General features: G+C 48.0%; 5 protein-coding genes across 5 annotated transcripts; 3 read left to right on the top strand and 2 right to left on the bottom strand.

The window, feature by feature from the left end:
- Positions 1 to 79: 79 nt before the first annotated feature.
- VTC1 (vacuolar transporter chaperone) lies at positions 80 to 519 on the bottom strand (the record flags this gene model as incomplete). The annotated part of the gene is made up of 2 exons (XM_044847600.1): positions 80 to 435; positions 486 to 519. The coding sequence occupies 2 exons, from the start codon at positions 517 to 519 to the stop codon at positions 80 to 82; spliced, it is 390 nt and encodes a 129-aa protein (XP_044713516.1).
- Positions 520 to 1,681: 1,162 nt separating this feature from the next.
- FPOAC1_003027 (uncharacterized protein) lies at positions 1,682 to 2,358 on the top strand (the record flags this gene model as incomplete). Its single annotated transcript, XM_044847599.1, has 4 exons — positions 1,682 to 1,693; positions 1,752 to 1,790; positions 1,877 to 1,951; positions 2,014 to 2,358. 4 exons carry the CDS (start codon positions 1,682 to 1,684, stop codon positions 2,356 to 2,358), a joined length of 471 nt encoding a protein of 156 aa, XP_044713515.1.
- Positions 2,359 to 5,463: 3,105 nt separating this feature from the next.
- Positions 5,464 to 6,381, top strand: FPOAC1_003026 (uncharacterized protein; the record flags this gene model as incomplete). Its single annotated transcript, XM_044847598.1, has 1 exon — positions 5,464 to 6,381. The coding sequence occupies one exon, from the start codon at positions 5,464 to 5,466 to the stop codon at positions 6,379 to 6,381; it is 918 nt and encodes a 305-aa protein (XP_044713514.1).
- Positions 6,382 to 7,353: 972 nt separating this feature from the next.
- FPOAC1_003025 (uncharacterized protein) lies at positions 7,354 to 9,646 on the bottom strand (the record flags this gene model as incomplete). Its single annotated transcript, XM_044847597.1, has 3 exons — positions 7,354 to 7,890; positions 7,946 to 8,605; positions 8,723 to 9,646. 3 exons carry the CDS (start codon positions 9,644 to 9,646, stop codon positions 7,354 to 7,356), a joined length of 2,121 nt encoding a protein of 706 aa, XP_044713513.1.
- Positions 9,647 to 12,920: 3,274 nt separating this feature from the next.
- On the top strand, positions 12,921 to 14,159 carry FPOAC1_003024 (uncharacterized protein; the record flags this gene model as incomplete). The annotated part of the gene is made up of 1 exon (XM_044847596.1): positions 12,921 to 14,159. The coding sequence occupies one exon, from the start codon at positions 12,921 to 12,923 to the stop codon at positions 14,157 to 14,159; it is 1,239 nt and encodes a 412-aa protein (XP_044713512.1).
- Positions 14,160 to 15,510: the final 1,351 nt, after the last annotated feature.

Genomic DNA, 15,510 nt, shown 5'->3' with positions numbered 1-15,510 from the left:
ATCCGCCCCGTTCACCCCCAGTTTCATATTCCGTCCGATTGCCGCGTTGCGGCTTTTGATGTTGTCATTCTGATTAGATCTAGTTGGAGTGATTCTTGGACTTGTCGGTGATTCGGAGAACAAAGTTGACAATGACAGCCAAGAAAAGGATAATGGCCAGAAACGTAGGGCCGAAACGGTCATCGAAACCGGCCTGTCCCTTCATACGTATAGACTTGGCTCGCCAGTGGTACGTAAACAGTGCGTACCCCATGGTGAACATGGCAACGCCGGTGAATAGGAACGCGGAGATGAAGGCAACTCGGTCACCGAAGTTGAGCATACCAATGGCAAGGGCACCAAGGATAACGGTGAAGTTAAGCCATGATAAGAATGTTCGTTCGTTGGCGAAGAAGACCTTGGGCTCGACTCGAGTTGGCAGTGCGATGCGCTTACCTAAGGAAGAGGTTAAAACACACAAGTATATGATCCTTTGGGCAACGTACCGGGGGTGGTCTGGAGAAGAGGCTGAGAAGACATGGTGAAGTCAGTTGTTGATAATACGGCGGGTAGTTAAAGTAGCAAATGTACTTCGGCTGAGTATATGTATAGCTGCACTGCGCCTGTGAGACAGATCAATTGATCAATTAATGATGCCGATGAAAGCGATTGGCGAATGAGAGTTTTGACTTGGCAAGAAAATATTGACGGTTGAGAAAAAGGTTGAAGTGAAGTCGTCTCTGTTATGTACGACATGGTAGCCAGGAGCAGATGCGACAGCCCCACTCCTCGGTCTGTTTCTGCAAGCTTGATCCTGTTTGAGCAGGCACGTGGTTCATTGGTTGGATAAAATAGCAGCACGCGACTGCCCTGTCCGGGTACTGCCCAAATATCTGCAGGTACGACGGGTACAGGCAGACCTATTCCCACATCCCATAGAAATCCATCAATTGTATTGTTTTTCATTCATATGTACTAGGTATCTTATGTGATACTCGTTGCACTATTGTATATGACAAGCCATGAATCAGACGGTGGTCTTGATCTGAGACGCTCACAGATAGGCACCATGTCTGTTGAGACATCAGTGCGCGTCTCCATGGTGCCCAATGAGCAGGCTTGAACTACTTGCTGTGACTTTGGTGGTAAAAACTAAAATAAAGCAAAGATAAAGTGAGAATACATACCTAGGTACCTATATAACTCCGATCAACAAGGCTTAACTTGCAGTTTGACGGATTACCTAGGTACTTAGACCTGAGCAGCCCAAGACTTGACAAGGATCACGTGCATGTCCATCCAACAGGCCTCTGCACCAAAATAGGGAAAGACTTTCTGTGTGCTAGGTGAGCAAAGTTGAATAAAAACAAAGGAAGAAGGACATAAACGTTTGCTCACAAGATAGAAATACACATCAAAAGTATTTTCGCGACGCATGGCAAAGGTGAAATTAGCGTCGGAAAAAACCCAATGTTGATGGTGCATGAAAAACTCACTTACCGGTTCAAGGTGAGGCAAGGCAAGCATGTAGTGCCTCTGATAAGAGAGTGACTGCTGTGATGCTTGTTTGTTTACTGACCGACCATTTTCTACCCGTACCTGGACCACCACCTGAACTACCTCTATCCATCTAATCCTCCACCGACCCCAGTTTCTAAACTCTGATTCCTCAACTACATACATACTTACGTTTACTTTCAAAATGGCCACTCCTGTACGTGCAGAAATGTTTAAGATTACATTGACCATGTCCACAGCTAATCTCTATCCAGCCGATTCCCGCCAACCGTCTCAAGCAGATCGCCACCGATGTATGTTGCTCCCCAGACGATGCTTACCGCCGACGCTGGCAACCCATTATTTTCCAACGCGCGCGTACTGATGTCAACAACGACAGGCTTGCAACAGCGCCATCGGAAATGCCGAGTTCTACGACCATGCTAAGACCGAGCAATGGAACTCGACAATCATTGTAGGTTGAAACGAAATCACTGCGTCGAGTTCGTATCAAATACTGACCACATACCTATACAGAGCTCTGTGTTGAAGGCTGTCATCTCCGAGTCAACCCCTGAAGGTGCCTCCGCTCCTTCATTCAAGTTCGCCTGCAACAGCACCATCGTGCAGCACCTCGTTCCTACATCCGCTCTGAACAAGCCCCGTGGCGGCACCGAGACCCAGGCTCAGGAGCCTCACATCTCCACCAGCTCCGAGGCTACTGCTACCGACGGCAAGCCTCACGTCGGTCGACGAGGAATGCACAGCGCTACTGGTGCCTACTGGGACGAGAAGAAGGACGGCATGTGGACCTTCAAGTACGACGGCGGCGAGGGCAAGGGCCTGGACGTTGTCGTCATGCTCATCTGGGTTGCCATTTGAGCTATAGATGAAAAAGATGGGCACTCAGGGGCTCTCGCCCTGTTCTGAGCCGAGTTAGCTTGCTTTTGACGTGCGCGACCCCTGATTCAACTATGGCGTTGAGGGACTTGGGAAGCGTGACATTAGGACTACGAAGGTTACGATCGAGCTTCCGGTTAAGCTACTGCCGACGACTTTGGTGTTATTGCAAACCTTGGATGTACAAAATGCGCTGGACTTGATAATATCCTACAATGCCAGACGACTGGATCCAGCCACGATTCTTCCGTCCATGGTGCCGCTCGCTTGGTAACATTGAGGCTGAAGTAAACATTCCTGGGAAAACATAGAGATCATGTATAAACTTTTGACCTTGCACTTCAACTTACTTGCGCTGCGTGAAATGACCAAGTTCCTTGGAAGCATTTGAAGTAAGTAACTCATCCTTCTTTTGATATTCGGAGCCAAAAGAACGACTGGCGTGGGTGGATGGCGAAGCTTTGATTCGTGCTTCTCCGTCTTCATATGGTACAATTACCGAACTAAGGAATAACAGGTAGGTTTATGAAACGAATTACTTGCTTTGCGATTGAAACACCACATTTCTACCTTTCTTTCTTTCTTATTTTAAAGTTGTACTGGCAGGTTTTAGAAACCCGTTTCGTGCAGGAGGGCCCAGTGCTAAGGTATATCGAACGGTCACCAACCTTCGTGACTGATTGAATCACAACTGTCTACCTTTCTGTACCTACTGGGAACTGGCCTGAACGACGAGTATCGATTGCACAAGATGTGTGACAACCACAGATCCTTGAACAGTTTGTTGCACACATGATCATTTGCACAACCAAGCGGTAGTTGTCTGCCGACTTGAAGTGAAGATTCCAGAACTATCTCCCGACCATGGTACAACGCCGCACTATACTACGGTAGCTACTAATCTAGGGTCGTGGAAATCAGGAGATATTCCCCATGCAATGACCCTTATTTCGGCATCAGATAAAGCAAGCAACTACTGACCCTTGAAAAACAATACGACATTTGTATGGATATGGCTGTCAGATCATATATAACATAATAGGTGGGTGTTCGGGTGCGACCGCGCATTGGCGCAACACCATGATGACTGCCAACGGTCCATACCTGCATACCTAGGTACCTACCTAGGTAGTGTTGGGTGCACACAAGCAACGAACATTACAGGTCTAATGGCGAACGTAGCTGCAGGAGCTGCAGATGAAGTTTCTCCAGGTGGCTTCCACGCGACGGGCACACAAACACCCTCCCTTTGATCCTTCTCGAAAGGACAGTGACCACCGTATAATCGACTGACAACGATAGTTCAGCTTGGCAACAGAGATCACAAAGCCATGGATGCATCGATGGCCACCTTACAACACACCACCATGCTGTATGCAAATGCGGGTGGGGGTCCTAGGAGTTGCAGTGTTGCATCGGGACCGGATTGAAACTTCATCGGAAGCACAACGCACGATCACTACTCAGTCCATCTTAACCAGATGTGCTACGTTGGACATGGCAAAGAAATCACTTAACATCAAAAAGAGTAGGAATCTGCAACCGCCACCAATTCAATATCATCAAATCGGAAGATGAATTCGCTTTAACAGCAAACAGTTCTACATACATCAGCACTTCCTCCAACTGCCAACTGCGGCTACAAACTCAATGCTGCTCACATGATAGTCAGAGAAGACACAGCTATTGATGTAGACAGATTTGACTTTAATCTCAGCCTATGGATGAGTATTTCGTTCCCCCCCCCCTCACCTCCCTTGGTCCTGATTAAATCTCAATCTCTAGACTCTTGAGCTTTATAGTTCTTTCAATTCATTAACCTTTTTCTCAAGACATTGACGACCCTGAATGACGATCGGCTCCGCTCCGCTCCGTACCCAGCGGGTCTCTCTTGGTGCGCTTGAATTGAGGGGACTAGGTAGGGGACTTTGCTACTGTAGCTAGTATCCATAATGACGTTGAGACTGGGGTTGAAACGACTTTCTTGGACGGCGGCTTCGACATGGACGTCGTTCCGAAGGGATATCAGACACAGAACCTCAGAATAGAGGTTGCACGGTCGCTGCAAGATTTGTTGTCAGTCGGTCTATCACACCAAGACAATAAAGGCAGGCTTGAAACAAATGAAAGAGGTGCCTGTCAGGTTGTTTTTTGGGTATGATCTTCCCCACATGACATACCTACTGTACAGTACCTAGACTACTCTGCGATATCACAATCGTCTGGGGAAAGACTTTCCTCGCTTCTTCCCGTCGTACGATGACAACTGTATGTAGGTAATAGCAGTAGGTAGTATGTACATTGCTATGGTTTTTGATCACCAGGCCCAGTTCCCGAACATGGATCGATCCCCGGATAGACTTTTACCGCCGTACTGTACATATCATAGCGCCTTGCCACAAGTTCTCGAATCAGTGTCCCCGGTATCGCGCGGTCTTCGGCATCACCATTAATTACCTACCTACCTAGGTACAACAGATAGCCAGTAAAAAAGGATGATAGGAAGCACACAAATGTCTGTGCCTCAGACAATCTAGCCATGATGGCATTAGCTTTTCAAGTTTCCCCCCAGGAAGTCCCTGGGCCTGGTCTGGCAGAACCAAGACAAACAGAACTTCCATACTTGAATTGGCCCACCTATGGTCCCGGGACCCATCACACCACCCACCAAAAACTAAACGGCGTCGACCGACCATCGGTTTCCGACCGGCGCTCCTAACCTGGACAATTCAATCGTCGTCAGTTGTCTTTATAACCGAATCGCGTCGCCACTTTACAAAACCAGCCCCTGCCCTGTATTGAATTTTCATATCAACAATTGAATTTATATCTCTTCATCTGCTCATGAACTTGCTAGTGAGGCTTCTACCTCATCAATACTCATACAGCCGACTCCGATATACATAACATCATCACACGCATCAAGAGGTGGACCACTCCCCTCCATTTCACCGTATTCTCAACCCACATTACATTACATCACATTATATTATATCACAGCAACTGTGACTAGACTTGTCCGTCTTCGACTGCAGTCACTCAGCAACCATACACACTATACACTTGACATCAAACAATCAAGCAACAATGGTTCAAGTACTAGCTGATCCCACATTCTCTCCCGCCGGGACACCAACCTACGAGGCCACCGATGGTCCTCTCATGAAGCGTCCTAGCTTTGGTAGGACTGACTCATCAACATCAATGACCCGAGAGGAACACGCCAAGCGGATGCAGGAACTCAACAAGAAGAGAGGAATGATGAAGGCACCCAGGCGAGGCTGGTCAATGACCGACTACCAGGGCGATCATGTCGCTGCATCACACTCTGGTGCAGCCCACGTTGACCGACAAGCTCCTATCCCTGAGAACGACTCTCCTTCTCCCACCGAACGTCAAGAGCCTGTATTCCCCGAGGCTCCAGTTGAGAACCAGAAAATCCAGATTGCCCACCGACCCAAGTTGCCTCCCCCTCGCCGTTCATACTCCGTGATGGACTATGAGCCAATCCCACAAACTCAACCACAGCCTCCCAAGGATCATACCCTACTGGACCTTCCTTCTGAGCTTCACTACACCATCTTTGATCACCTCGACCCCATTGACAGCGTTTGTTTCGGGCTCACCAACTCCAACTTTTACGAGATTCACCGACGACTGCACGGCACTGTACCCCTTTCCAGTCGGTACTCGGGACCAAACGACATGGAATGGGCTTGGCGAGGAGCTGGTCCTCTTGTTCACCGACAAGAGAGAGTTCCCGAGAAAGAAGGCACCATTGAGCAGCTGCGTGTCAAGGGGCAGGTTTACTGCAGAAAGTGCGGAATCTCGCGATGCGAGCTGCACCGTCATCTCAAAGACTGGATGCCTGAGGGCTCCGAGTACTGTTCCATCAAAGAGACCTTCGGAAAACCCGCTGGAGAGGACACAAAGCCGTACTGCTACATGAAGTCGCCCAAGAACCCGCACAGATGTGGACGCCATGGAGGAAAGAAGGGCCAATAAACATTCTAGACCAAGACAAATCAAGACGTGACAAATGGAACGATAGAACGAAACCAACCCAGAAAGGGTATGACGACATGAAAGCAACGACGACGGCAAGAGAGCCGACAAAACACTGGGGTTTTTTGTAACTTGTTTACTGTTGCGATATCATATGAGGAACATTCGGTTATTAGCATGTACATGCAATTTATTTTTATTCAAACTTTGTAAGCATATATATGATAAATGTCATCTTTTGCCAAATCGCTCAACAGCACAACGATGGGAAGACTCAAAACAGCAGGTGTAGTTGATCATCCTCATATCATGGCATGACGCAATTTAAACACCTTTCCTATTAAAGATACAATGCCATTACTCAAGAATTAAAAGCACAAATGGAGTGAGGCCTCGGTACAGAGCGTCCATGATAGTCGGGTAAACAATATATCGACTTATGATGCAATTTGAAGATGGAGATAGATCTAAAAACATGGCTTAAATTCCAAGCGCATCAGGAGATGGAATAGACGTCATGGCTCTTATCGGTATACACCACCGCTGGCATATCGGATACTATTATAGTAACAAACAAAATCTTTCTTGTATAGAGCTTTTATTATCATGTGTCTCTAAGTCGTCATAGAAGAGTCTACCCATTCCGTCGTGTATGGTGTAAAATCGTCGACTACCCGTTCTAAACCCTTCGTCTAACAATAGAGAAGCGAGTGGTAATTCTCTCCAATCCACTCTACTCTAACCAACAGACCGAACATGCAAAGTTGCGCCGACACAGAAATTGACCGAGAAACAAAACAAGCAAATACCCATCTGCGTCCAAGATGTGTGTCCCTTTATCGAAATTACCCCAATCCGTAAACGCCGCCCCATAAGATAATAATGACAAACACCACTCATAGCCATACTCTGCCCCCTTTGGCAGTGGAAAAGAAATATAAACGAAAATGCCCGTCGTGGTACTCGGATGTTTTACCTGGGGTCCTTCCAGTTGGGTGTGCAGTCTCCCTTGGCATCAATCCAGTCGTTGATGCCCTGGACAAACCAGCCGCTCGTCCATTTCTCCTCTGGCTTTGGTTCCCTGCGAGGCTTTCCTCTCTTGAAACTCTTGGCAACGCAGCAAACGTTGTTGTGGTAGCGCCATTGGAAGCAACGGCGGCTGCCATTCCAGTTCTTGTCACCCCTCTTTTGGTTGTAACGGGTCTTAATCATTTTGTTGCGCTCATTGTCGTCCTTGAGGCCGTAGTAATCATTTTCGGAAATGCCGAGGCCATCGCTTTCACAAACCTTGGCACAATGCTCTTTGGAACGGTGCGCCTGCTGCTCTACGGCATTCTTGTCGCCCTCCTTTCTTTGTCGGTTCCTTTGATGATCCGAGGCCTTGGCTTGGGCGTCGGCGCCGAAACCGATATAACAGACATCGTCGGATAAGTTGTCCCATTCATCGTGTTCCGATTCCAGCCTGGGGGCCCAGAACTGATGGTACATTTCCCGGATCTGAACAGGGCCCTGTCGTTTGATGTCAATTACTGTTTTCATTTTCAAAAATAGTCACAAAACGTACCTTCTTCTGTCGAGTCTTCTCAAAGTGCCAAGCATTGCTGACCTCCTCGGGGTCCATGTGGTGCATAGTCAGGAGCGGCTCGCACCAATGGTTGTTACCAAAGGGCAAAGTGACTGGCTTCTCTCCATTGAACATCGGATGCGCCTGTTTGACCTTTTTGCCTGTTTCCATCACAGCAAGGGACATGAGGTAATCACCACAACATTCGTGCGTGGCCATCATGTCGTACTTGTGTGCCAGGTCAGGGATCTGGGCCATCTTCCTCATGGTGTCACCATGAATAACATAGCCACTGCCTCCATGAGCAAAGGGCTTGCCTTTCAGCATCGCGACACTTCCGACGTACGGAGTCTCTGTGCCATTGACCTTGTTGCGAAGGTACCACACCAAGTTCGGCCAGAAGACGTAGGTATCGGCCTCGGCGAACACATACCACTCCTTATTAGGGCGCATCTCCCAGGCTTTCTCGACCATATGGAGGAATTTGTACTTATCAAGATTCCAGCCATCCTTGCCGGTCATGTCGGCGGTGCAGTACTGCTGGGGGATTGGACAGTCAACCTGTGCCTTGTAAAGATCAAACTCTTTTCGGCCTTTCCTGATATCGTCCTTGACATCCTTGAGGACATCGTAGATTTGGTACTTATCAATTTGTTGGTCCTGTCCGAAATGGTTAGCTCGTATCGCTCATGGAACTGTGGCTTGATATAAAATTCCATAAGTGGCGCAAAGGATCCCCCCTTGCGTCACTTGGAAGGCCAAAAATAATTTACTTACCAAGTCAGAAAATAGGAGGTAGTCGTCCAGACATTGCAGACTCGTCAGGAGATGGGCCGGGAGCTTGGTGAAAGCTTCAGTAGCACCCGTTTTCATGACAAGCATGATGCCATCCGTATTAGGGAATCCTTCGCAGACACCGGTCCAATTGGACAGAGGGCCCGAAGGAACATCCAATTCTGCCGTTTGTGAAGGAGTAAACTCTCCTGCGACACTGGTCGTGGAGCTCACTACTTCAGAAGCTTCAGTTGCCGTTGCGCCATTGCCGTCTTCGTTTTCCTGGTACTCATGTTTCTGCGCCAGGTCAGGAACCTTAATCTCGCCAGGCCGCTTATCATCGTTATCGTGAGATTTGTTCTCGACTTGTTGGGGCTTATCGCTGTTTCCCTTGTGCTCGCTGGATTTATCGCCCTGCGGCTTGATCTCGATGCTCTCGGGTTTGTTGGTCTCTTCAGGTGCCTCGCTGTAGATTGGTGTGCTGTGGATTTGTATGCTAGGGGGAAGTTCGCTCTCGGTACTGCGATCGACTTCAAGCACTGATCCATCATCGCCACCTTTCAGCCTTGCATCGTCTTCTGGCTGTTGGGCTACAGCAGGCGTCTCGACGTTCTTGGGGGGTTCCTTGTCCTCCTCGCCAGTGTATTGGGGCGAGTCTGTATCATAAGAGATCTCTCGGGCGGGCTCTTCATCATTTAATATTTGCTCGTTGGTCGTTTCGTTGAGGTTGGCGACGAAGCCTTCTTCGACATCGTAGGCGGCACCCTCATGGCTGAGATATTTTGTCAGATGGCCGTAGACGCCCGGGGAATCGTCGCTGAGTCGATGGAGGGGTATAACAAGCAGCAAGGTCAGGACAACGAGTGTGACAGTGATCAACCTCCAGCCTCTAGGGGTTCTCCAGGAGGAGCTTAAATGAATACCCATTGTCAAACGCTGCTGGTGAAAACAAAACTGGAACAAAATACATGTAAGGAAGGATGGAGTGTAAAGAAACGAAAAAGGGAAACGAAAAATGAGAGTGGTGCTGAGAGAGGCTATAAGTTGCAGCGGCCTGTAAGAAAGAATGAAGGACAGGGATCAAGATAATGTGACGACAACCCAAGAAATGGAATTCTACAAAACTGGGATCACGTTTTGTGCAGCTACTCAAAAGTCTTGTCCGTTCATGGACAGGATAATGGGTAACGTGTCGACAGATAGCCTACTATCGTCTCCACATCAGCTTATCCTAACCACTCCTTCGTCCCGTATCTGTTTATTCTATTTGCCTGATGTCTGTTTGCCTGAGAACTTCAAGTCGCTTTCGTAAGTGAAGCACAAACCTGGGTTAAGCAAGGGCTCTCCCTAGTCTCTGATCACTAGTCAAGCTCAGGCTTGACGCGGCGTCCCGGGAGCCGCTAACCCTGTCTTGACTCTGAGTGGGCAATCGTCTACATGCGATTCAGGGGTGGTACCGCAGCATTTTACTGTATACACTGCCACCATGACGGGTCTCAGCCGCCTTGGAATGTAATCGTCTCGCGAGGGATGCTCTAAATACGAGTAAACGCCCGTAATTTCAGAGGGTTTGACTTCAATGTAGTGCCGCAATCCATTGCCGATGACCGTTGGAATGTCTGCAAAGCTTGTGCAATCAACGCGATGCACCAGTTTGCCGTTTTCAAAGCTTTGCTCCCAGCGTACACCAAGCAGCAGATTGCTCATGGTGCCTAGGCGTCGCCCCAATGCCAATAGTCAAACCTGTGGCTGGGGATCACAGTTTCCGAATGTCCCGGAACGAACATCTCAAAGTTGGCCCCTTTTTCCAATGTCCAATACGGACATGTGGGTATGTTATCAAATAGCTCGAGTATGAAAAACAAATAGTAAAAGAAGTAAAAAAAAATAATCCCTGGATCTAGCCCGGTATCAATAGTTTCTGCTGAGATTGTTTCGTTTATCACCGGTAACCATCAATAGTGCCATATAGCGCTTCTCTAGATGCGCTTTAGATCATGCCAGGCGTACCAGACCTTGACTGAGTGGGGTTTCTTTTCCTATTTCGCCTTTGCAGCCGTTGATGGCTTGCAGAAAAAAGGGACATAATTTTTCTGCCCCTGTGGCTTGCAGCATCCTTCAGCGCAAGTTCAGCTGGTAGGCGCGATAGTTTGAGTAGCCGTTGAGCGAAGGCTGAGAGTAATCAATTACAGAACTCCCCTTGTCGCCATCCCTTGCGCCAAGATAGATATGCGCCATGTTTTCCTGATGGAGGTCTGGACAGCGAACCCACGTTTCAAACTTATCTGAAACCTAACTCTGAATCCGCCACAGACCCCGGCCAGATGCAACTGACGATCACATCAGATTCTCTCTTAATCATAGTCGGACGCGCGTAACCAATCGTACTGTAATTCATGATACTGTTGCTTCCCGGTGCCAAGAGAGATCTTCGCGAATATGGCGCTTAGTGGCCAGCTCCCCATTCAGCTATTCGAGAAACCTATTGTTTGCGATTTGGTCGGCTGTCAGAAGCTGTGACACTTCTGCCTACCTGCCTGGGTGCTGTATAACGTGTCTTTGTTCCACGTGCACCGAGGCGGGATATCGGTTGGAGTGTGCAGTGCAGTTGTATCCGATGGAGAACAGGCCCCAACCGCACATTGATTGGTGGCAGAAGCGGATGTTTGCTGCAAGATAGCACGTACTCAGCAGGATCGAGGTCTCACATAACGCGATTATCCGCATGAGGTGACGCTGCAGAAACATGGGGGCCGCGGACTATTCAATGCACGTATGGGGAAATTGCGTGACATGTTTGCGGGGGTAATAATGAGGATATGAACGATCAGTTCTAACCTAGAGCAATTGTTGTTGATTAAAAAGTCAGCTTAAAGTCGGCAAGACTTTGTTATGGTGTTGGTACGTACCAACAGACTATTGGCTCTTGCCCGTATGTAGACTACCTACCTACTATCGCTGCAATTGTCTGATTGATAAGATGATAAGCATTCTACTACCAAATGGCAAGAGCAGTAAAGATCAACCCGGCAGGTAAACGCGCCAAAAACTTGCAGCACGTGCAAGCTAATAGACTAATCCATTAATCTTCCTCTTGAGCTTGTCTTTATCTTTCTGGGGCTCCAGGTTCCATGCATTGCTCATCATGGAGATCCTCATACAATGGCCTCGTCAAGCCACAATCTAGATGTGCTCATCGTTTGGCAGTTTTGGTTTCTGATTTTCGATTTGCGCGACTTCGATCGAGGCATCATCTTTAAATGTGCGGCGCCATGGAAGGCTGGAAGCCAAGTAATTGCGGTAAACAGCTTTACTCAGCTCGGCATCTAATCGCACCGCTTGCGCCATTCCTTCCAAAGTGGTTCCGAACCGAGCTCTGGTTCGTCGATGGCTTTTCTTCATAGAATCATAGACTTTTTGTTTACTACCCTGCCAGGGTCTTGCAACCCCGCCCCACCGAGGAACGATCCGAACAAGACAGTCCGGATCGAGCAGCTAACAAGGACCCTTCTTCTCTCTGAATGGTGTTGAGAATCTATGATGCAGGATTCGTCAATAGACAGAAGCCTTTCCAGGGCAGACGCCCAAGTTTCGGAGATGGCACTGTCCCATCTCCTGTTTCTTGCTCGATCTGAAGTCTATTAAGAACCGTGATAGTGATGGTTTGGCCCTCCGGATAGAGCCGGACTCCTGTCGCATCCACTCATCTGAGGGACTATGTCTGGATCGGGTTGCTAAAGGCTTTCGCAATCGAAATCACGGCCAATTGGACAGGGACAGGCTCCCTTCCCTCCCCAGATCTCGCTTTCATAAACGTAAGCTATCCATGACTCTGGCCAGGGATCGAGCAATTTCTTAAAGACGCAATCCGCCGTCTCGATTTTACTTGACCAACATTATACCTTTTCTTCTCTCTTGTCTTTCTATACTGTTGGCTTCAATCCTCAGACCACCGCCAGGTTGTGATCTTTTGGTCGCGATCAAGCTTTGTTACCCAACCACTCCCGTTGAAGATAAGGGTTTTGTGGGTTTCTAATTCGCAACGGAAATATTGAATCGTATCAACTACATAATCCTATCACGGAGGCCTATACAGTCAGAGAGGCACTCAGTCATCACGACGAAAGGCCAGTCGGTTTATTCCCAAACGCTATTTATGCTTTCAGGTTACCCAATCAACTCACTTTCAAGTTTCGGTATCATGACAAACTTACCGCAACCTGGCCACGGGCCTGTTCAGACAAGTGCAGTTGTGGTGCTTGGGGCTTCTTCATGCCCTGCTATGCCCCCTCCCTCTCCTCCTACTCCATCTTCGTCACCGCCGGGGAATGCTTTCTGTGAACCCATTGACCCATTGGCTTTGGACCGAGAGCTTCGAGGGGAGTTTCAGACCAAGGACCAACGTCTTCAAGATGGGCTTCACGTGCTCAACACAGAAGCAGTAGCTTTAAGGAACCTTTCACGGCTTTATGAAACAGATCATGTAGCCCGCGATGGCTTCAGTCAGACAGTACAGGCTATCACACGACAGCAGTCAACAAATGGAAAAGTTGTTGTCATTGGTGTCGGCAAATCCGGACACATCGGACAGAAGCTTGTGGCCACTTTCAAGAGTCTTGCTATTCACGCCGTTTTCCTTCATCCCACGGAAGCCTTGCACGGTGATCTAGGTATTGTTGGGTCCAACGACACGCTCATGTTCATTACATATTCCGGTAAGACTCAGGAGCTTCTTCTCATGCTACCTCATCTTGATGAGTCTCTGCCAACTATACTTCTCACATCACACACAACGCCTGACACCTGCGAATTCTTCAAGTTCCGGCCTAACACAATATTGCTTCCTGCGCCAATTCCAGAGCCTGAAAAGACTTCGTTTGGTGTGTCCGCTCCTACCACATCGACAACTGTGGCGCTGGCCATTGGCGATGCAGTTGCAATCACGGCTGCAAAGGAGATGAACGCAAATATTGCATCTCTTTTTGCAAAGAACCATCCCGGCGGTGCTATTGGCGCTGCAGCTCGACAACCTCAGACCATCAGGGAGATTGCCGTCAGTTGGTGCGATATTCCAGCAGCAGTAGAGACAGTGGAATCTAGTTTGGGCTTCGATTTGTTGCGTGCAGGTCTCGACTCCTCGACAGGCTGGGTCAGGGTGCAGGATTATGTTGCCTCGCCCAGCACGATACGTGGAATTGGGAGACATGATTTGAACAAAAGCCTGAAAGACATCCCAAACTCTCTTGTGTCTACGAGCAACATGGTATCACTCTCTTCAGACACCACGATTCGTCAAGCACAAAGCATTCTGAACAATATGCAGTTGTCGTTGGATGATGAGGACCTGATATGTGATCGTAAGTCTGTCGTGGCTGTATTAGAAAGGGGAGATCTGGTGGGCGTTTTGGAAGCTGGCAGCATTTTGGATTTCAAACCTTGAGGCACCTGTGTCAAGATGAAATTGAATGCGAAAGCCCTTGGGTTAATGTTATTGGGCTAGAATTCTGTCTGGCAGGTCTGGACTTGATGTGTTATGGAAGCGCATTGGCGATTATGACTGGGAATCATGATGGATGGATGTCTTTGGGTAAAGACATCTCATGGGTTTTGGCGTTTTATAGACAGGTACATGGGCATTGGACGGGTGGCGGACACACCACACCATGTACATCTTCATACATTCTTCACTGCATCAATTGATTCGCTTACCTCAAATCATATCATTACCATTATTGTATCATTGTGCATAGGTCAGTAAAAGATGATGGCGGTTTCTATTGCCTTGGCCAGCCACACATGGACGTGTTGGATACCAGTTTATTTGAGAATATCTAGTTGAGTTGATAATGTTTGGAACTCACAAGACAAGGTGTTTTTTTTAGTGACAAGAACCTAGAAAGGTCCTCGTGGGTGAAGCTACCCTAGAGCCTTTGCATGTCCATATAGTCCTCGATCAGCTATCTAGTAAGTCTTGCATCTACAAAATATTTCACATGCTTATACAGAAGACTCAATTCCAACAATCAAGAATACGGTGAGCTTGTGGCGCAGTGCATGCATCTTTGGGGACTGTTGATCTCGTCGGCACTTTGTTTCGAATAACGGTATATCTCTTACGATATAGTTCGCGAGAACGGATGTTAGGTAAATTGATCCTACTGGTTAATGCCGTAGATCATTGCCTCAGAATTTACTTATCATAAGCAAACTACACATTGTGTTTTTACCAAGTCGCTAAAAGTACTGGACCAGGAGTTTCCAGTTTATAATTGGAAGTTGCCGATGCACAAAGACTCACATGGTTTGTTGTAGCAATTGGTGCGAGTCAGACCCATGTTAACGTTATCCCTAAGCATGTAGTTACCCACAACCTCAGGACAACATTCACTATCGAGAACGCAGATTATAGCATCATTGTATTATAGGGACTTGACAGGACCTCCTCCTAGGACAAAAGCACTTGTTGGTCGTTTGATGATACATGAGTTCCAACTTCGGGCTTCCTTAAGATCTACAAGCCCTCATATCAGTGATAGTCTGGCTTATATGTCGAGTTGGCCGATGGGTAATAAGCTTGTTGGTTAGGTTACTTTAGGTTTTGGGTAGCAATATGGGGTTCTTATTCGGACCCTTTCTGACTCGATGTGGTCACTTGACATATTACCCTTTGTGTGAGACAGACCGGGACTTGAAGCACGCACATGTATGCAATACCACGTCGCATAGCGGGAACGCTGTGTTTGCAGGCCTACATGTCTGAGAAGTACCGTGCGTTCGCTCCTTGCATTCAA

Source organism: Fusarium poae, chromosome 1 (genome assembly GCF_019609905.1).
Source record: "Fusarium poae strain DAOMC 252244 chromosome 1, whole genome shotgun sequence".
NCBI lineage: Eukaryota > Fungi > Ascomycota > Sordariomycetes > Hypocreales > Nectriaceae > Fusarium > Fusarium poae.
This window is presented reverse-complemented; position numbering and strand designations above follow the sequence as displayed.